Consider the following 20141-nt stretch of genomic DNA (forward strand, 5'->3'; position numbering starts at 1 on the left):
ATGCGAACGGAGGCCGGGCACGGGCAGCGTCCACGTCCATATCATACCTCCTGCTTTTAGGCTCCGAGGCAGAGGGATAATCACTAGTCACTACCTTAACCTCACGGCCGTCTCCCGTGCACGCCAACTCACGCTTGTCAATCTCCACGGAGGACTAGTTACAGACGACTGGAAGCGGAAAGAGCACTAATGGGAGGTCTAGGCTGATGAGGCAATCGAATATCGAATTCCGGGACGATGACGACGACGACGGCAGCGACGGCGGACTGCGAAATGCGAGGGGCGCCTCACTCACCAGAGAACTACCAACTACATCTTCCTAGTGACTCCTACGTGTACGTGTATTACTGCCAGAGCCCATGGCAAATAGGTACTACACAGCCACATTGCATGGCACCACACACGCCATATATCGAATCATCGGTCGTCTGTGACCTTGTTGGCATGCTTTGGTCGCTACTGGAGAGCATCGGAGCTACATGGATTTTACCTTACTTATGCTTCCAAGATTCCTTCTGATCTTACCTGACGTTGAGCTTGGCAGAGAGCAATTGATCAAGTGCTGTCTGTACACGAATCTCAAGGACCTCATCATCACAGAGCAGATCAAGTATTTCGTAGCAGTGATGTGGTGGCAGCGGAAGCACCGGTCTTCAACATCTATTCCGAACATCTGCCCTTGCTCCACATCCTCCAGTGACGCCAACACTTCCGTCGCTGATACCACACAGATTCTCATCGACTTGCGCAGTCGACGACTGGCCTGTTTCCGCATGCGATGTGATGCGATGCTCTACGTAGCCATTATCATTGGGTCGCCTATTGATGACGCTACTGGGAGTCGTGCTTCCCGTCATCCGATCCGTCTCGACTCCAGAATGTCGGGAGCGGCACGACTCGGGACATGCTGGTGCAGTCACTGCAGTGCATATCGGTCCTTGTGGCGTTCGCACTGTCACCCTCCCACGATGCGCCCAATGCCGAGCACACACCAGTACGCAAGCTCCTTCACCACACGCTCGCTGGGCTTGGCCTTCTCACCATGATGCAATGCTTCGTGTCCACTGGGATCCGCTTCCCATTCCGCACGGACGTAAATGGGGATTTCGAGAACATCATCGTCTTCCGCCAGCTCCTCCATTCGTTCATTGTCCCGGCTGGATACAATGCTGGGTGCTCGGTCGATACCACCGGGAACTACCTCCAGAATGATCGAAGTCGAATTGCGTGTTCGCTCCCACACCTTACCTGCTTCGGGCTGACGATCTGCGTCGACGGATCCCGTCAAAGACGCCATCGCGGCTTGTCTGCTACCATCGCTGGTGGTCGAGTGAGACAGCGCCTCGTCCCACATGTCTCCCGACGGGCCTACGCTGAAAGACGGGCACAGGATGGTCACTTTAGACGCCACTCGACCCGGCGTGGTGGCGGGAGTAGCAAGGCTTATTTTGACAGTCTCAAAGATGGGGTTGCGTACGGTCAAGACGTACTGCTGGGTCTGATAGGCCCGAAGTCTGACATCGTCCATCCTTTCGGCTCGAAGCTGGAATGACAGGTTGGGGGCAGGGCCGGTCATCTGTAGCGGTCGGATCAGGAGCCGAGGAATATGCTGCGACGCGATCAAGCGAATCTTGTATCGTAGCCGATCCGGCTTAGTTTCGGGTCTCACAAGAAACTGCCGACAAGCTCTACATCGCTTTCCCCTACGAACTCGTAGCTTCGTGGCCATGGGCCAACTATGCTCAATGAGTCGCGCATCATGATTGTATGGTGACTCGAAGCGCTGTGATGCTGTCAACGTGCCCTGCAGACCGAGTGTTCTCATCGCCTCCAGAATTTGATCATCGGAGGAGGGTTCGCCAGGAGCAAACGTGGAGATGCCTTCTGACTGGTTCCTAGCTTCTCGCATTGGTTGCGGCTTTTCTCTGCTCTTCTTGAGAGCATTGTACGATAGTCCGCCGTATATGCTCATAATGCGGGCCAGATTCGCAGGTGAGCTGTATGGGCTGTTGGAGAAGGGGTTGGTCTGATCACTGGACTCGTTCATTTGCTCCTTGTAAAAGCGAGCGAGATTTGCAAAGGTTGCGTCGTGCTGTGCTGCAGCAGGCTGTGGTGCGGCTGCCTTGCCTTCTTGATCAGCAATACTCGAGATCTTTGCCTTCCATAATCTACTGAGTTGCTCCGTGACCTTTGTCGGTTTGCTGAAGCGTACACCAATGTCGAGTGAGCTCCAGTCGCAGTACTGGCACAGGAGGAAGTAGGACTCGCTGTGCGACGCGCTGTCTGCTGGTCGGAGGTGCACACCCGCCTGGCGATTTCTGGCACTGTCAACGACAGTGATCGCGAGATTTGCGTGGCACGAGGGACAGTCGTAACACTGCCGTGCACATCTGCAGCACGAATCAACGTCCATTATAGCTGGAGAGCCCCGGCAGTCCCATCGCACATTACCTGTTGCCGTCACTCTTGACGCCACTGCTGGGCACCTCAAACATGCAGTTTGGGCAGTACCAGCACATCATCTCCTCGCTGCAGCACCGTGCACAGCGTGTGGCATTGCATTCGTCGCAGTACAGAAGCTGATCGAGGGGAAAGAGCGAAAAGGCCGCTCGAGGCTCGTGGGGATTGAACGTCTCATCGTCGCTGTCATCGTCGCCGTAGCCATCATCGTGGACGCCGCTGTCCGCCTCGGCCGCTATATGCTTCGAGCTGCGCTTGAGGGCTGTCGATGGCGTTGGCGCGCCAGCATGGTCGCTGCATGGGCATCCGTATCGCGCGTAGGGAAATGCTAAAGCCATTATCTGTGGCGACAGGCGTGAAGATGGTTCATTGCTCTCGATCCATTGAGGCCCGTTGAGAGAGTTGGCATAGGTACCAGGTCGGGTGAGGCGTAAGGTAGGAGGCTGTAGTGAATGCCTTTGGGGGACGGAGTGTACTGTACAACGATCCAACACCACCGCATGGTCGCAGTCTCGCAGAGCCTCCGCCCCACCACCGGCACATCGGGAGTGCATCCGTCAGCCGGAGCCGGTGCCGGTGCACATCAATCATCTTCCAAGCCAAGCAAGCCCCTTCTTCACCCTTTCCGAAGTCGATTGGACATCACTCACGACCTTCTATTGCGCACTCCGGCCCACCAACACGACATGAGCAGCGCTTCCCGTGCTTTCTGGCGGCCGTCTGTCATTTTCTCACTTGCGGTCCTCGTCCGTGCGGCATTACTGCTGTATGGACGTTGGCAAGATGCCCACAGCGCCATCAAGTACACCGACATCGACTATCTTGTGTTCACTGACGCTGCTCGCTATGTCTCGCGTCAGCGCTCTCCATACGATCGCGCAACATACCGATACACACCGCTCTTAGCATGGCTGCTACTACCAACCACTTGGCATGGCATCTGGTTCGAATTCGGCAAGGCGCTATTTGCCATCGGGGACGTCGTCACTGGCTGGCTCACCTACCGCATCCTGCGCATGCAAGGCCTGGAAGCTGAGCGTTCACTGAAGTTCGCCAGCATCTGGCTGTTGAACCCTATGGTGGCTAATATCAGCACTCGTGGGAGCTCTGAAGGTCTGCTGGCTGTGCTCGTCGTGGCAATGCTCTGGGCGGCGCTGAGCAAGCGAATACTGCTTGCAGGTAGTCTGCTTGGACTCAGCGTCCATTTCAAGATCTATCCCTTTATCTACGCAGCGAGCATATTCTGGTGGCTTGGGTGTCCGGAGAAGCCCAACTCACGGGGGCTGCCATTGCTTCTACACAAACTCGTAGCTCTCGTCAACCGAGATCGTATACTCCTGATCATGTCTAGCCTCGCAGCATTCATGGCGTGCAATGTTATTATGTATCACATGTAAGTCCACAACTTCTACAAAATCGTGGTGATGCCACTGAACCAGGTAGATATGGCAAGCCCTTTGTGGAGCACAGCTACACCTATCACATCACGCGTATCGACCACAGACACAATTTCTCGGTGTACAATACACTACTACATCTGAGCTCGTTGCGCGGTTCAAATGCTGGGTTTCGAATTGAGTCACTCGCTTTTATCCCACAGCTCTCTCTTGTCGTGCTTGCGATACCTTTGCTGCTCGCAAAAGTTGATTTAGCAAGCACGATGCTGATCCAGACATTCGCGTTTGTCACCTTCAACAAAGTGTGCACAAGCCAGGTCAGTTATTTTCGTTCCAAAATCTGCGCGTTAGGCTGATCTTGCCGAAGTACTTTCTATGGTACATGGTGTTCCTGCCATTTCACCTGCCGTCCTCCTCCCTGCTGAAAAACCCTCGCCTTGGAACGGTGGCTCTGGTTTTATGGATTGCTGGGCAAGCCATCTGGCTGCAGCAAGGCTTCGTCTTGGAGTTTCTGGGTAACTCTTCCTTCGTGCCAGGCCTCTGGTTAGCCAGTATCCTCTTCTTCCTGACAAATTGCTGGATGCTTGGTATTCTTGTGGACGACGTCCAGCTTCAGTATAAAGTCTCGAGCACCAAAAAGGCACAATGAAGAGTTTAGCCGCCAATGGCCTTTACGCAACCCATCGCGGCACCAGCAGCAACCGTCCCGAGAATGAGCATCTGAGTGGCATTTTGAAAACACACCCATCGACTGCGTTCCCCGACCGCACTGGTCTTCAGCCATCCAAATGCAAACAAGGCAATAGCCATGACGATTATACTGCAGGACAGTGCTTCGCGAATGTGCTCGAAAAAGAGGTACGGCAGCAACGGCACTAGTCCGCCGAGGAAATAGCCGCTAGCGATCGTAAAGCCAGATGCGTAAGCTCTAGACGGGGTGAAGTCAGCTTCCGCGAGCTGGTAATGAAATTTCATGACAAAGTCCACGAAATTATCGGAATCGCGTTCAAGGTCCTTGATGAGCGAATTGAGGACCAACTCGCTGATGTCATATTTCTGGAACGTCGATCGAGCCATGTCGCAGGCTGCCGCAGGATTTGTTGTTACGAGTTCCTTGGTATGTTGGAGTGCTGAGAAGTATGCGTCTGCTTCGCTTTTCGCACCCAGGTATCCTCCCAACCCCATCGAGATTGAACCAGCAACGAGTTCCGCAAAGCTATCTTCTAGTCAGCACATTGATTATCAAGACATATGGAAGGCATCCATATCATACCCGGCGTAAATGACTAGATTGGTAGTGCCCAGAGCTGACAAGCCGGCAGTCAGTGCGAAAGGAACCGTCAATCCATCTGACAAGCCTATCGTCGCATCGGACACGACCCGGGCGCTTACAAGACCCCTCGCCAGTGGTTGAGCTTCTGCATCGTCTTGTTTGTCGCCAAAACCATTGGTAAAAGTGCCAGAGTTGACTGATGGCTGCTGTCCACGTTCGGCTTCGAGGAGTCGTTGATGTTCTCCATCTCGCTTCGTTGGGACGATTATATTCTTGATGCAAGTGAGGAACATTTTTTTCGTCGTTTGTGAACAAAGAGTACGGAGGTAGTACAATCAGTTTTGTTGTGGTTGTTTCACGAAGCTTCGAAAAATCCAGCGAGCTCGCGTCTCATAGTGATGGAATTAAGGTTCTGGGGAAGTAATCGCAGATGCAGCCACTCCGATTGGTCAGGTCATTGGGGGAGCACATCAAGGAAGCGTATCGAATTACGTGAGTCCCCTTCGTGAGTATTTCTACACCGACCATTCGTAGCCGTGACTTGTGTGCAGATGACATTCCTCGTGACTTGACAACGACTCTTTGAAGCCGGTTTTTTCTTCAGCTAGCCACAGACTTTTAGCCTTATTACCTTGCATTGCGACCATCCACAGAATGAAGCTACAACACAGCTAGAAAGTGCTTGTTCATCCCGATAACTCATTGAATAATTTAAACAGCCAACTTTCTGGTCCCCCGAAGCTAGAGATACCCCAGTCATACATCGGCAGAAAGAGGATGACATTCATAAATTAATTAGCCACATGATTACATAATGTTGCAGGTCGCTTTAGCTCACTTGGGAGAGCGCCAGACTGAAGTTCACTACAGTCGTCCCACTCTGTGCGGTATCTGGAGGTACTGTGTTCGATCCACAGAAGCGACAAATTCTTTTGCTTGCAGCAAGTATTGTTTTGCTGCGCCTGGCCATCTTCTCGAGCTGATTTGGAAAGATGGACATACGGGGCGGGAGAGTATAGGTAGGTAGGTACCTGTTTGTGAGTGCGGGGTTGCCAATATAGCATCCACTACAAAAGTTCAAACCCTCTCTCAACATGTTAGAACGCTGCGCAGGACGTAATGTATGGACAGACACATGCATGGTGATAGCTACTTCTATGAGAAAGAGTGAAAATGCATTCGATTGGAAGACAGATTGAGGCGGCCACTGCGGCGACCGTTGTTTTGCTCAACTCTCATCGGGTATCAAGTGGCTCGGCTGTAATGGAGAACGGATTTGACGTCCTATCATCAGCATTATAGACCGACGACGTTGTTACGTACCTAGTTAAGGTACCAATGCCACCAACATGGCGACAACGAGCTCCACAGCATCGTCCGAGCCACCGTCACCGACGGAACTCACAGTGAGTGCGAGTGCAGTCACCGCTACAGCGTCGACGACGTCTGTTGCCCCGGATGCTCAGACGACGACGACCACGACCGAGAACCAGTTCCGCATACCCAGCTATGCCTCCTTCCCACCCTTCTACACACTCCAGCCCAATTTGACGACACGCGCACGCCAGCTCGAGCTGTGGGCCACCCTGATCACGGGATATTGTGCGCACCACCGTCTCTTCCGCCTGTCGCTCTCATCGCCGCCGGCCGATCTCTTCCACAACTCGACCATTGCACGCAGCCTCAAGACCGCCGATATTCGCGCTGTCCTCGACTACATGAGCCAACCTGCCAACGGGCCGGCCGCAGAGTGGATTCCCCCAACCGCGCGTGGTGAGACTAGCACGACCTGCTACATCTACTGGAAGACGCCGGCCGAGTGGGCCGATCTGATATACTCCTTCGTCGAAGACACTGGCCAAAAGGGCGCTGTCTTGACTGTCTACGAGCTGCGGGAAGGCGAAGCAAGTCTAGGCAAAGAGTGGAGAGACATAGACGAGGCCCTCCTGCGAAAGGTGCTGAACGTGCTGGTGAAACGGGGCAAAGCGCAGATCTTTGGGCAGGAAGAGAGTGCGGGCGTGAAGTTCTTTTGAGTTAATCACATGGCAGAACTTCCTGTCAGGGAAAACAGAGGTGATCATGGACCTAGTGGGAAGCGGCGAAGCAGGAAGTCAAGTACGGACGAAACTGCCAAACCCAGGCCTAAGCGTTCTCGTGTAGCTCCCACATCCAGCAATGATGCCGATCAGCACGATGGGGCGCAGAATTTGGATGGAAGATCGGGCAAGCTACGAGCGACCGTATATGATGCGGTTGCCGGCAGGGTGGGCTACGAAGGCTTACTGCTTGATAAAGGAGGCAATCCACTGCCCCCGGACCAAGTCCTGTACAACAAAGCGGATGCACCTATTCGATTCGCAGAGAACGATGACTACTTCGCGCACCGTTGCCTACCTCCTGATCAGCGACTGCCGGACTCGGATTTGCTCAAAGCCATTCATGCGTATGCATCCGATTTCTATGACTCGGGAGCCCTAGGACAAACTCGAAATGACTTCCGCAGCCTCGATGAGACTGCGCTTATAGCGATGGGTATCCTGATTGAGGAAGCTGTCGCTGCATCTCTCGGCAGCACAGGCGATTTGGCCTTCGTGGAAGACGCAAAGCACGAAAGCATCCCTTGAGCTTCCATCTTCTTTGCTGAAATGCAGTGAAGGCCTTTTTTCCACAGGGACTCTGAGTCCGCTGACTCTCCAAATCTACGAGCAACGCTGCATCAAACGAATGTCTGCATGATGCAAGATTCTTCGTAGTCACAACATTTCATTGCGCCTGATGCATTCAAAGGTCTGCATGCAGAAGGGGAGTCACAGGGCACATTGGTGGACCAAATAAGCTGAATTGCGCTTACATCCACGTCTGTTGTGGCATGACGGTAGAGAATGCCGTAAAACGAGAGGGAGTCGTAGATCCGCTAGGCTCAAGCGTGAGCAGTAAGTAGGTTGTAGAGTCGTTGCTCAAGCATTGTCAGTAATTCCAGCTGGGAGACATATGAGTTGGTACTCGATTCAAATAGCATGCATTTTACCACGAATTTTCACGACAAAGAGACAAAGTTTCGCAGATCTGGATGATTCGAGGCTCTATTGACTACTCAACCAGTCAAGGCGAGCAGCACTATTTTATCAATGGGGATAGAGACATGCGCTCGAAGCAGCCCAGAAAGCCTCCCGCTCACTCAAACGTGGAGCGAGCTCTGCGATCGCCTCATCAGAGGAAATGCATCTAGTAGAGACGCTTAGGTGGGGACATGCTGGCCTTGATGACCAAGCTGCCCACGTTTTGCCAGCCCTTCTTGAGCAGAGACACGAGGTAGTTGATGGCCAACATGATGTTGCCAATCAGCTCATCCTCGGTCATGTCCACGTTTCCAACAGCGACACCCATGCACAACACCTTCTTCAGCTGGAACTTGATGGTCGAGCGGACTTCGGCGATCTTTCCGGAAAGGTCATCAGCGTGGGAGACGGGGGTAGGGAACTTGCCGGCTGCGCGATTGTGTCAGTATTCTCTGTACCAGACAGACGGAGCATGAAGTCGGGCTTACCCTTGGAGAGACCAGGTCCCAACAGACGAGGAATCTGCTTGATGAGGGAGTCGGAAGCGATGAATGCATCGTATTTGCGAGCGAGCTTCTTGATCAACTTCTTGTTCTTGTTCAGCTTCTTGAGATCCTCCACAGACATGGCGTCCACTCCTCCATGCTTGGCACGATCGATATCGTGCTGGTCACCGAGAATGCTGCAGCCAGGTCAGTGGCGCTTCTCCGGTTGTGGTGTCCCCGTTGTCCTCTCTTACCAGATGCTCATGTTTGGGCGCGGGATCTTTGGCAGCTTGATGGTGCCGCTGAAACGCTTGTCACGCTGAGGGTCATAGTTCTTGAGGCCGATCTGGAGCTCAACAGTCTCGAGAAAGTTGCGCTTCTTCTCCTCGTTGGAGTACTTGAGCAGTTCCTGCACGTTGGTACGCACACCAGCGACCGTAATCTTCGACATGATTGCTTTGGTCTTCCAATAGTACTCTAGGAGTAATTATTGGTGCGGCTCGCGTAACTCGGTGTATGGTGGTCGGTCGTGAAGAGAGGAAGAGAAAGTGGCGGTAGAAATTGGGCCGAGTGAGAATTGTGTGCCAAGAGTAGTAAGTATACCCCACATGAGTCTAACTTCCTTCGGTCACGTTTTTGCTGGACCACCTGCCACCCTCCCAACCTCCACTGAGGCGATGGTTCTTTCATTCTCGTCATGACATGTACACGTCGTCTCGATGGAGTCACATCATTTGTGATTGTTCGCCTCGCTGGAGGCCCTGTACTGTCAGAAGGGCATTGCACCAGCTTTTAGCTGCGAGCCGGCGCCGATACAGTGTCCCAGCTGGGCACATCACATGCTATGCTAGAGGAGGTAGAGAGGGCGAGACAAAATGTCACCTTTCATCTACAGCCGGGCACTTGACCAACGCACGTACTAATGGTCACCTTCAAATACAGCCCGAATAATGTCCCTCGGGTCTTCTTATGCTCTGATCTCAGCCATGGCGACAATCAGTCGTGGCGGCATCCCAAGGGCACAGGAGTATTACGCGTCCGTGGAAGATATCAATGTGCAACACAGTTTCTATTGCCTGGACGAACCATCGAGCCTGGAACAACTCGTCCAATCCGTCCGCTCGAATGCCACCAAGAACTTTGTTTTGGACTTCAGCGACGAGACCGCTTGGACTGGCATTGACATCGATTCAGGTGGCGTCGCGGCATTGATGAAAGCCGAAAGACCAGAATGCCTGAGAACGCGATGGCTTAATATATGGTTCCCCACCAAGCAGAAAAAGCTGCTCGAAGTGCTCGCGCAGCATTATGACTTCTCTCCCCGCCTTCTAGCATTGATGTGCTCTGACCCTAAGCAGTCTCACCATGATGAACCAAGAACGAACATAAACAGGTCCGTCCACACGATCCCACATTTGCGCCGAAAAGCAGCGTCGCTCGAGGTCAATAGCTCTGGCAGCAGCGATGTAGACGAGCTCTCGGTACATTCATCTTCCTCAAGCGGAGGCAGTATGACGGAAGGCAACCACTTCAAGATTGCAGCGGATATCTGGCACTACGCGTCGATCGACATGGGTCGAAGATATGTATGTGCAGGTTTCAATTCCCTCTATGGGACGCACGGAGCAACATTCAACGATAATACGTCAGATGGCGGTGTCGAAGCTCACCTGGAAACATCCCGTCTTCCGCATTGCACGAGAGTCTGGACGTGGTTAATCATTACGACGGACCATACCGTCATCTCCATTACCGAAGACCCCTTTCCAGACACGGCAGGAGCATACACGGCTTTGCAACAAAGAATCCTCATCGAGACCCGCCGCAATCCGATATACATTTTTCGCTCCCTGAGCGCAGTTCAGGAGCCACTGCTCGACCCATTGACATTATTGCCCATTCGCACCCGCCTTGGTTCCTCCCCAGATGCTCATCGCAGGTCCGACGCCCCCGGGCTTCTGTATTATGTGCGTCGATCCCCTCTGCTGAAATAGCATACTGCCATGCTGATTGACCATGCGCCAGTACTTGTTTGAAAATTTCAAAAACTCGTACACCATGGTGACGAGAAAAGGAAACAGATATGGAGTCGAGCTCGCCAACTTGCGAAAATCCATGGTGGAGCAACCCACTCTCAAGCACGTCGATCGTCTTGACCGAATTGGAAACGAACTCGGGGTCCTACGAAGACATTATGACGCGTATTTACGAATTATCGATCGATTGCTCGAACCTCAAGAGCACACGTTAGCAAGCCTGCAAAATAGTCAAGTGGCGGGATTCGACGACAGCGGATCCACAGCGACGGTCAGACCGCCAATGAATGATGAGTCCTTGCTTCGAGAAGATGAGAGCACCTCTGGAGTCAGCCTCTCTTGGGCAGCACTCGTCAGGTTTCGAAGATTGAGAGATTTGATAGACCTCTATGCATTGAAGGAAGTGGAGGAGTATATGAAACAGAAAGAAAGTTTGCTCGCGATGGCAAGTAGCTTCTTCATTCCCACTTCTTTGGACTACATTCACGTAGATGACATGACTCATGAGGCTGATGCGGGCTGGCAGAATCTTTCCCTGGTAGCCTACCAACAGTCTCTACACGTCGAACGACTTACAAGAGCTGCGTTGCTCCTGACAAAGGCTACGATTCTCTTCCTGCCTGTATCTTTGTAAGCCCTGCCACTACCTCTTCGTGTTCGTGTGCTCTGTTGACATGCTACAGCATGACAGGCTACTTCTCCGTACCGCTCGGCCACGTGGAGTATAGCTTGACCACATACTGGGTGGCATTTACAGCTTGCTTCTCATGCACGTGCGTTCTTCTTTGGCACCCGACCTTCCTCTATGCTGTGGCTGAGGGCATTTGGAGTCTCGTCAGACGCAGTGTCTGGTCACGAATCATGCGGCTGGCGAAGGCACAAAGAGACTAGGCAACAGCCAGTAAGAGGATGTTTGACCTTGCAACAGTGTGTATCCTAGCCATGGTGAGGCCAGGGAGGAATATTTCAGGTGCTGTTCGCCTTGACTGCTCGAAATATCGCGCCAACGTAGTCTTTGATGCCATGGCCGTGAGACATCGCATACAATAACCTTTCGTTCACTTCGCTGGAAAAGACAGCGCTCATGAGGTCATGTTGGGTCTTCTTTCCAGCCTTCGTTGCTCGATTACCAATAGGCAAAACGGCCTTTGGCATGAACCGAGCCAGGTTCCGTAATACCAAGGCTGCTCGAAGCGGAACACCAGCAGCATCTCCATCCTCGTCTTCGAGCATCGAGATTCTCGTGATATCGCCACTTGTATTTGTGCCGCCGCCCGGTGGTAGGTTATGTCTCAGTCTGGACGGGTCCGTCTCTGGCAAATGAGTCTCCATGTGTCTCGCAAAGACCCATGCGCTGGAGACTTTGCTTCTTTCAGGAGCAGTGCACGTATGCGTGCAATCCGACCATTTACATCTGTAAATAGCCCGATCCGTATTGCTGAAGTCGAAAGAGGCTGTCCAGGAGTGTTCTGCATCCCCGTTGGTAAGTCCATTCACGGATACGGGAGTCGAGCGTGCAGGCACTATGTCTACATCCATCTTGTCCGCCTCTGCCGAGCTCAATTTCTTGGGAATCTGCAGATGACTGGCTAGTATGTGCTCGTGGATCTGCTGGCCCGTTCTGAACCACTCGGCACATTCAATCTCACGAGTGGTTGGAGCTGAGACAAGCCCGGTAATGGCATCCCGGACACCTTCGACTGGATAAGACATCCTCCAATGACAGCGTATGAGCTCCTTGTCCTTGTCAGCAGCTGTAGAGCCAGCAAGCATGCCGGTATCGACAGGAGCTTTTCTCGACTTGATGCCTTTGATCACATATTTGTTGGAACCGGCCACCTGAGCTGTGGCGCCCTGAAAAGTATTGCTGACGTTCTTGATGAAGTCTCCAGCAATGAGATGCGGATGCGTCGCTTGATGTGGCGCAAAAGTTCCTTGGTATGCCTGCCATAAGGATATTTGCGTCATCTCTGCGTTCGGATCAGACAAGAAGCACATTCGAAGCCATTCGGACGATCTCTCGGGCTCTTCTAGCGTCAAAAGTTCATGTACGAGTGCCTTTGATAGTCGGGGCACTGGGGCAACACTGTCGTCGATCTCTCGGTGCCGGGGTGGTCGTGATTCCGTGTACTCTCTGGCCGTAAACAACACAAGTCGACTCAGCGAGCGCCCGAGGGCTTCCACATCTGCCACTCGTACAAGTGTTTCCACATTGTCTCCGAATGACGTGTATTGGCCTAGAAGGTCCAAGCAAGCAGAACGAAGCTCTTCGTCTTCCAGATGCAAGTAGTCCACAATGCGGCGCAACAGCGACACAGGAATGTCCTCTAGGCGCTTGGGTGACGGATGTGTCATGGCTATTCTGCTGATGGATCGCAGCGCAGTAGCGATTGCTCCCCGATCACACCCCAATGTGTGTCGTAGCAGACCCTGATAAACGGCACTGTACGGGCTGACATCTACGTACTTGAGGACCTGCTCGCTCAGGTCAAGTATGTGGTGCCGCAGTTCCGACACACTTGCATGTTCAGGCAGGTTTAACACGACTGCGATGAGGTCTTGCGCGAGCGGAAGGCGTGAGAGATAAGCTGCATTTTCATCCTGTAGGCTCATATTGCGGAGAACGAGACCGGCCTCAGTGACGCGACTCATCGAGGTGCAGAATTGAGAGTCGACCACGGTGTCTTCAGACACGATGGGAAGTCGCGATCTGAGCTTCTGCAGAATATCCGGCGTCCCATCCAGACCATTGAGTGTCTCGTCGTCACCAGCGAAGAACTCCTCGTCGTACATGACATCCCAATCAATGTCGTAGAAGAGGCTCGTCACCTGGAGGGTTTTCTTGATGAGTGCTTCTGCCAATCCCGGGAATTGATCGAATCGGTATTTGTCGCCACGCTCATGGCTGATCTTAACAAGATGATGGAGCGCGTATTGTTCCTCTTCTGGCATGCCACTCTGCAGAGCGAGCTGCGCACGCACATATATGTTCGGCCCAATGAATCCGGTCCCTGGTAGCATGATATTCTTATACTTCTTAGCAAGGGGCCCGGCTCTCGCGTCCAGTTTGCGCTTCCGCTCATTGCGATAGTGATCGGGGTTGTTGGCTGGGGTATTCACAGGCTTGAGCGAAAGGGGATATGCCTGTGGTGGTTCATACGATGCCAATGTGGAAGACGCGCCGTTAGTAGCCGAGGATGAATGAGTGACGCCGTTCACGGTGGCTCCAGGTGTCGGCGACGCGCCAGGCGGGTGTGGATGCGCACGAGCCTGCCGAACTGCACTGGCATCAGGCTGGAAAAGAACGCGCTGCGGTGGCTGCTGTCTCAGTCCTCTCGTAGTGCGCCCAGTCGCGCTGCCCGGCTCCTCGACAAGCTCTGACTTGACCTCCTTTGGCGTGCGATGCTCAGGACTGCCATCGCTCGTCTCGCCGTTGAGCGTCGTTTCTTCTCGCGGCTTCGGCCTCTCATAGTTGTCCAAAGTGCGCGTCATCACATTGCCTCCTTTCGCCGTTACGTCCTCCAGGATCTGCTTGGGGGGCGGCTCTTGACCCCAATGGGTGCTGATCTCGTATGCACATAGGTTTTTGTAGTAGACGTTTTTGATCTGGAATGCCTGCGCTGCGGTATACTGGTTCTTGCCGATGAACTCCTCCGCAAATCGTCGCCACATCAACGGTTTGGCCTTGGTGTCTGAACAGAGATCGTAGCCGCCCTCGCCGACAACGCGCGTATACAAGTTGAATAGGTCGACGCGTCGTGGACCGATCCTGGGCTCGGTCTCGAGAGTGGTTCTGGCAAATGCGCATCAGCTTGTTATTCTCCATCCACATCTCCCCCTTTCCTTTCGGCGGCGCCAGCAACCAAACCTACCCTCGTGCTTCGTGGTAGGCGGCCAGTTTCTTCATGAATTCATCTCGTTCCGGCGTCGGTTCGATGCTCTGGCCGCGCTTGGGAGCCATGGTGTTGTGCAGGTTGCGCTACACGGAGAAGATGCGCAGCTATAGAGAATGGTCGGCAGGATTCAGGCGCATGATGTGTCGGAGAGTGAGGTTATGCAGAAGCAAACAGCGGCAATCATGGAGAGGGGAGGAATAGATGGTGGTAGATGGACATGCAAGGTAGACAGAGACATACCACCTAGCAAAAGCGCGAACCATCGTTCCTGCCAGCTCCACCTTCGTGCTCCGCATCGCGCTTGCCTCGTCTCGAGTCGCCAAGAATATATATAAATATGTTGACAGCAGAGCGCCCATCTTCAATTCAACATCACACCTACACACACACACACATACACACACACGTCTGGTCTTCCCGCTGGTCGATATAGAACTACCTACCGCTTTGCTCGGCTCGCGAAGAGTCTTTTTCTACAAATCAGATCACTCGCTAACCGCACAGCACTGACGTTCCGGCTACAACATCGAGGCCGAGACTACTATGGCGCCCATCGACTTGTGTCTACCACTACTCAAGTACTCGTATGCTGACAGCGACACCACGTCAAGCAACATCGACTGGACGCATTTCAGTGCCGTCAATCTATGCGTCCTGGTACAAGGCGACGACATTAGCAACGGAAGGCTCACGCTCAGCATCGTGGATAAGACCACGCACAAAGTACTTATGATAGTTACAGTTCCTGACCTGCCTGACATTGCTGACGGAGGCCCAAGGAGACAATCGATATCGCACGCTATGTCGAAATGGCCAATGATGTGCGTTCCAGTGCCCGCCAGAGAGGCGCTACTATTCAGACAGAGCATTTGCCAATCTTCGGCATCACGAAGGAGGCTTTGCTAGCCCTGAGGTATCGCCTGCAGGACGGCAGAGTGCGTGATAACAGGTCTTTTGCTCAACAGAGACGATGCTGAATGATCGCAGGCCCGGCGTATTCAACTCCGTTTGCAAACTGAAGCACACTGTCGTGAAGTTGTGCATATCCTCCAGCGTCGAGGTCTGGACTTTCAAGAGCAACGACCAAGAACGGGACGTCCTGATACCGCCCCGGTAAGGCTTGACACACCAACGACGGAAGCTCGTTCACGCATAACACAAGAAAGCTCCATGAATGCCATTCATAGTCGCGTAGCGCAGAGTCCCTTTCAGCCACCAAGCATGAGCTTCGGAAGCCTGGGTCAACAGTCTCCGTCTCACACTCAACAGAACGACACAACAAAATTCTCCAGCGGTCCGCTAGCGTCGCCACCAGAGCGTTTCGGAAGCGTACAAGCTCCTCGGACCTACAGTCCAATACAGCTTTCTCACAACCAGCCGGTTGCCAGCAGTCCGTTTCCAGGACTGCAGTCTACGAGTTTATCGCTCGGCCAGACTGCCACGGCCGGTACTGATAAGCAATTCTCATCCGTGAGCTCTCTTCCAGCGCCCCAGAAGGCACCAGGTCATGTCATGGCTTCAGCATTTGAAGGCAACGACAGGATTTCAATGCCAGCACACTTGCGCAGCGAGACGCAACGTGCCGCAGTAAACAGTGCATATGGAGTCAGTCCTTCCTCTTCGGATATTCCAGGACGACCAGAGACCGCTTCATCGTCGCTCTCGCAGCCGCCTGCTAGTCGGCCTATCACAGGGGATCGTTCGCAGGCCAGACCTGTCGATAACGGAACAAATACGACAAGCCGCTCGCGCCCAAGCTCTGCACTGGAATTGCCACCCCTGCCGATGCCCAAATCATTGAAGGCAAGACCAACGTCTGCGCTGCAACATGGCATTACTGCGCCTGCAGAATCAGAGCCACAAGTAGTACCAGCACGGTCTACCTTAGATGGGCAAGAGCTGCTGAGCCAGCCGCGCTCGACAAGCGAGGGCATGACTTTCACGTCACTCGACGACGCTGGACATGGATCAAGGAACATGGTCCCCAAGGAACGAGTCGTTGAAGGCAGCCGAACGGTTGCGGCGCGCAATGTAAGCAAAAGCATGCCACGCATCAGCAGCCTGATGGACGCCCCCCATGAGATCGAAGAAGCTCCCGATACCAATGCAAGTGCGTCTGTGCCGCAGAATCACGATCACAGTGGCAAGGTGGCCGTGTCGGACCAAGACGTGTCTCTTCAGAGGTATGCTGCGCAACATCCGCAAGTCAGGGATACGGCCCTGAACAAATTCATGATGGATCATTTGCAAGACCCCGCGTTCACGGTACTGTGTGCGGATATCGAGAATTGCTGGCGCAGGATTGCTCTCGGTCTCTGAGTAGGTAGGTAGGTTCCCCAATTCCGGCAGACAGTCATGGAACGACGACGAGAGGGGCGGGGCGGGGGCGGGGGAGATGATTTGCTCAATCTGTTGGGTGTACAGAGAAACAACTATGGTTCATAGTTTTTTTTTGCGTGGCAGCCATATTCCGTTCAATCCTCGCTCTCAGCAGATATGCTGGGACTGATGGGCAGTTTCACCATGGTCACTTCGTTTTCAATGGCTCTCATCGCTTCCACTTCTCGATGCGTGACACCGATGCTTCCTCCCGGGTGATGGCGGAGAAAGACTTCACTCGTTTTGCCTTGATGCATGGCGTCTGCCACGGTGAGAGCCAGCATATCACTAATCGCCAAGGCCACGGTCGTCGACGTGGTCGGCGCCTTGACCCCAAACGAGTCTTCCTCACTCTCATGGATAGGGGCCGGAAGCAAAATCCCATCATCCCGATCCCGCAACAACAAGCAATCATCCGGATGTCTCTGCGCACTCATGGCAACAATCTGCGTCTCGCGCGGCACATGCGGCAAAACATTCAACAACTCATTCGTTTTACCACTAAACGACACAAACAACAACACATCCCTCTTCCGCACATCTCCCAAATCCCCATGTACAGCCTCGCACGCGTGCAAGAAACTCGCACTGATGCCCAAACTCTTCGCCGTCGCGACCAGTTTGCGCGCGATGAAGGCGGATTTTCCTACGCCGCACACGACTAGTTTCCCGCCGCGTTCTTGCGAGGTGAGGACGGCGTCTTGGGCGGCTGAGAGGCCGGATTGGGCGATTTGGTCGGTTGCGTAGAGGGATGTGACGTGTGCGAGTGCGTCGGCTTCGACTTTGAGGACGTGGATTGCGCGTTCGAGGACGCTGGGTAAGCGGTCTGAGGAGGAGGTGGGTGGTGGGGATGATGATGACGATGATGATGATGATGGGCCGCCGTCGGCGCTGCTACTTTTGCTTTCGAGGACGGGAGAAGGGGGTGTCAATGGCGTGGAGACGCGTTGTCTCTTGCTGGGCCGCGGGCAGTCCATTGAGTGTGGTAGTGGGGAAATTCAGGTACAGCTGGATTGATCGGGAGCGGGGCGGAAGTTGTTGATAAGATGTTCGTTGACAACAACAACTTCCTCTTTGCTTTTGAAAAGCGGCGGTTTGTTTGCGACAGCTGTATGTGTATGATAGGTAGGTATGTATGTATGTATGCGGACAAAGATGCCGGGAACGAAATATGTCGAGACAAAGGAGGATGGGAATGAGGATGAGGAGGATGATGATGATGATGATGACTCGATATGTATACCTCCTCTTAGCGAACAAGTTTACAAATACAAATACAAAATGAACGCCGCGGTTCACTACATGTACTCCCAGAGGTTAGTAGGTCAGGTCAGGTACAGGTAATACCTAGAATCTCCCCGAGTCAATAATTCAACAATCTGATCCTCAATCCTACCTTACGGCGCCCCAGGTTGCTATCTGGGGTGTTGAACTCCCCGATGCCTGCACGTTTAGAAGATCATGCTCGTCATAGATTATAAAAAAAAAGGCGAGCCGCGAGATACTGCTGTTTATCGGCAAGCTACCTTACCTTACCTCCTAGGTGCGCGGTAGTCAGCTCGGCCGATGCCAGGTACATGTCGCATACGAAACGAACTAGTGACCACCTTGCAAGTTGGAGGCTTGAGGCTTGCATGATGATGATGATAATGATGATTAGAGCGACCAGCCGGCGCGCTTATCTAGCTCAGCTGCATGCCTTCATCATCACTACTGAGAGGTGTGTGTGTTATACCATTCTGTTGCCGAGAAAAAGAGGAATGGCGCGATTGATACCAGTCTAGCCCCTGGAAGCTGAACCTTGTACATTTCACATGCAGATCAGCATGGCATGATTTCCTTCACCGGCGAATGAGCTTGGCGACGCGAACACCGTGTCCTTTCTTGGGTGTGGTCGTCCAGCGCTGACTGCTCTACAAATTACAACGAATATGCAGTATATCAATCTATAGTGGCTTCACGCCCTTGTGAATGGCAGCTATGCCGAAACTGACATCCTCCCATCCTGCTTCAGTGATGGTGCCGTCGCTCGTCTGCCCCGGGATGAGGAAGCCCGCATTCTGAATCATCGTGGCCCATTCCATCTGCGAGGGAAAACGCTCAATGCTCTCGACCAGATACTGGTAGCTGTCCCTGTCCGCAGCGACCACCTGGCCAATGAGCGGAATGGCGCTGAATGACCACCTCTTGTACAACCCGTTGAGCAATGGATTGGACAGCTGGGGCGCAAATTCCAAACATGCAAACACGCCGCCCGGCTTCAGCACGCGAAAGGCCTCTTTGAGCGCCTTGTCCTTGTGCGTAAAGTTCCTGATGCCAAATGCCACCGTGTATAGATCAATGCTATTACTCTCAATCGTATCGAGCTGCTCCGCATTCGCCTCCAGATAGTCGACTCGGCCAGCAGCATGATAAGGGGTGGCCAACAATCGCTTGCGGCCCTCGTTCAACATGTCGGGGTTGATGTCGGATATGGTGACGTGCGTCGCGTGGTCGTCGTTGATGTTGGTGGCATGGTCGAGCATGCGTATTGCAATATCACCACTCCCGCCCGCAATGTCGAGGATTCTCTGACCTTGCCCCTTGTTCTGCAGCGATGCGTACCGCACCCCCGGATTGAGGCCGCGCACGAAATTGTCCTTCCACACGCGGTGCACGCCGAGGGACATGAGATCGTTCATGGTGTCGTAGCTGCTCGCAACAGAGGAGAAGACGGCGCCGACTGGGGTGTTCCGTCAGCTGTGGTGGCCGTGTTTTCCTGCTGTACCGTAGCGAGAACACGGCTTCGCTGTTCACGCACCTTTCGAAGCCTTGATGGACTCGGCCACCGTCTCGAAGCCAAAGTGCGTCGTCTGGTCATGTCGCTGCTGCTCCTGATGCGGTGGTGGTGGTGGCGGCGGCGGAGTAGCTGGTCGATGGGACTGCTGCTGCAGTGGACGCGCAGAGGACGAGAACCCATACCGGCAAGCACGACACACCGGAGTAGACAAGCGCACTCTCTTGGCCACTCGACCGACGTTGGCAGACATGGTGTTGATGTCGATGGGGTGCTGCTGTTGTGTGCACGTGTTGCAAAAGATAAAGTTACATGCACACATGTACCTCACAACGTCGCTCCAATGGCGCCGACGGACCGCCAACCGACGTCCGTCTTCA

The 20141-nt window shown here is 53.5% G+C and overlaps 11 protein-coding genes and 1 non-coding gene across 12 annotated transcripts; 6 read left to right on the plus strand and 6 right to left on the minus strand.

Moving 5' to 3' along the window:
- Positions 1–501: 501 nt before the first annotated feature.
- SEPMUDRAFT_146438 (Dynactin_p62-domain-containing protein) lies at positions 502–2895 on the minus strand. Its single transcript, XM_016903656.1, has 2 exons — positions 2452–2895; positions 502–2390 (listed from the first exon to the last, which is right to left on the minus strand). Exons 1-2 carry the CDS (start codon positions 2796–2798, stop codon positions 956–958), a joined length of 1782 nt encoding a protein of 593 aa, XP_016765528.1. The 5' UTR covers positions 2799–2895; the 3' UTR covers positions 502–955.
- A 251-nt stretch (positions 2896–3146) lies between these two features.
- On the plus strand, positions 3147–5426 carry SEPMUDRAFT_160680 (glycosyltransferase family 50 protein; the record flags this gene model as incomplete). The annotated part of the gene is made up of 4 exons (XM_016907902.1): positions 3147–3853; positions 3904–4174; positions 4225–5073; positions 5131–5426. 3 exons carry the CDS (start codon positions 3147–3149, stop codon positions 4504–4506), a joined length of 1260 nt encoding a protein of 419 aa, XP_016765529.1. The 3' UTR covers positions 4507–5073; positions 5131–5426.
- On the minus strand, positions 4222–5426 carry SEPMUDRAFT_146439 (calcium transporter; the record flags this gene model as incomplete). Its single annotated transcript, XM_016903657.1, has 2 exons — positions 4222–5073; positions 5131–5426. The coding sequence occupies 2 exons, from the start codon at positions 5421–5423 to the stop codon at positions 4512–4514; spliced, it is 855 nt and encodes a 284-aa protein (XP_016765530.1). The 3' UTR covers positions 4222–4511.
- Positions 5427–5953: 527 nt separating this feature from the next.
- Positions 5954–6055, plus strand: SEPMUDRAFT_t1. Its single transcript has one exon. It is a non-coding gene; the product is annotated as a tRNA-Phe (tRNA).
- Positions 6056–6411: 356 nt separating this feature from the next.
- On the plus strand, positions 6412–8158 carry SEPMUDRAFT_146440 (ESCRT-II-domain-containing protein). Its single transcript, XM_016903658.1, has one exon. The coding sequence runs from the start codon at positions 6480–6482 to the stop codon at positions 7161–7163; it is 684 nt and encodes a 227-aa protein (XP_016765531.1). The 5' UTR covers positions 6412–6479; the 3' UTR covers positions 7164–8158.
- Positions 7323–7736, plus strand: SEPMUDRAFT_29975 (uncharacterized protein; the record flags this gene model as incomplete). The annotated part of the gene is made up of 1 exon (XM_016908459.1): positions 7323–7736. A coding segment is annotated over one exon (414 nt), but the record flags the coding sequence as incomplete, so codon positions are not given.
- On the minus strand, positions 8133–9204 carry SEPMUDRAFT_146441 (60S ribosomal protein L1). Its single transcript, XM_016903659.1, has 3 exons — positions 8929–9204; positions 8678–8871; positions 8133–8618 (listed from the first exon to the last, which is right to left on the minus strand). Exons 1-3 carry the CDS (start codon positions 9123–9125, stop codon positions 8356–8358), a joined length of 654 nt encoding a protein of 217 aa, XP_016765533.1. The 5' UTR covers positions 9126–9204; the 3' UTR covers positions 8133–8355.
- A 345-nt stretch (positions 9205–9549) lies between these two features.
- On the plus strand, positions 9550–14790 carry SEPMUDRAFT_160684 (uncharacterized protein; the record flags this gene model as incomplete). The annotated part of the gene is made up of 5 exons (XM_016907903.1): positions 9550–9590; positions 9675–10641; positions 10700–11340; positions 11394–14503; positions 14583–14790. The coding sequence occupies 4 exons, from the start codon at positions 9550–9552 to the stop codon at positions 11599–11601; spliced, it is 1857 nt and encodes a 618-aa protein (XP_016765534.1). The 3' UTR covers positions 11602–14503; positions 14583–14790.
- Positions 9690–14790, minus strand: SEPMUDRAFT_146449 (uncharacterized protein). Its single transcript, XM_016903660.1, has 2 exons — positions 14583–14790; positions 9690–14503 (listed from the first exon to the last, which is right to left on the minus strand). The coding sequence occupies exons 1-2, from the start codon at positions 14669–14671 to the stop codon at positions 11677–11679; spliced, it is 2916 nt and encodes a 971-aa protein (XP_016765535.1). The 5' UTR covers positions 14672–14790; the 3' UTR covers positions 9690–11676.
- A 406-nt stretch (positions 14791–15196) lies between these two features.
- On the minus strand, positions 15197–17962 carry SEPMUDRAFT_160687 (sugar isomerase; the record flags this gene model as incomplete). Its single annotated transcript, XM_016907904.1, has 2 exons — positions 15197–17811; positions 17881–17962. The coding sequence occupies 2 exons, from the start codon at positions 17960–17962 to the stop codon at positions 17081–17083; spliced, it is 813 nt and encodes a 270-aa protein (XP_016765536.1). The 3' UTR covers positions 15197–17080.
- On the plus strand, positions 15197–18173 carry SEPMUDRAFT_146454 (uncharacterized protein). Its single transcript, XM_016903661.1, has 2 exons — positions 15197–15329; positions 15386–18173. The coding sequence occupies exon 2, from the start codon at positions 15777–15779 to the stop codon at positions 16923–16925; it is 1149 nt and encodes a 382-aa protein (XP_016765537.1). The 5' UTR covers positions 15197–15329; positions 15386–15776; the 3' UTR covers positions 16926–18173.
- A 492-nt stretch (positions 18174–18665) lies between these two features.
- SEPMUDRAFT_146455 (Ubie_methyltran-domain-containing protein) lies at positions 18666–20028 on the minus strand. The gene is made up of 2 exons (XM_016903662.1): positions 19786–20028; positions 18666–19707 (listed from the first exon to the last, which is right to left on the minus strand). Exons 1-2 carry the CDS (start codon positions 20012–20014, stop codon positions 18932–18934), a joined length of 1005 nt encoding a protein of 334 aa, XP_016765538.1. The 5' UTR covers positions 20015–20028; the 3' UTR covers positions 18666–18931.
- Positions 20029–20141: the final 113 nt, after the last annotated feature.

This window comes from Sphaerulina musiva (assembly GCF_000320565.1).
Source record: "Sphaerulina musiva SO2202 unplaced genomic scaffold SEPMUscaffold_1, whole genome shotgun sequence".
NCBI lineage: Eukaryota > Fungi > Ascomycota > Dothideomycetes > Mycosphaerellales > Mycosphaerellaceae > Sphaerulina > Sphaerulina musiva.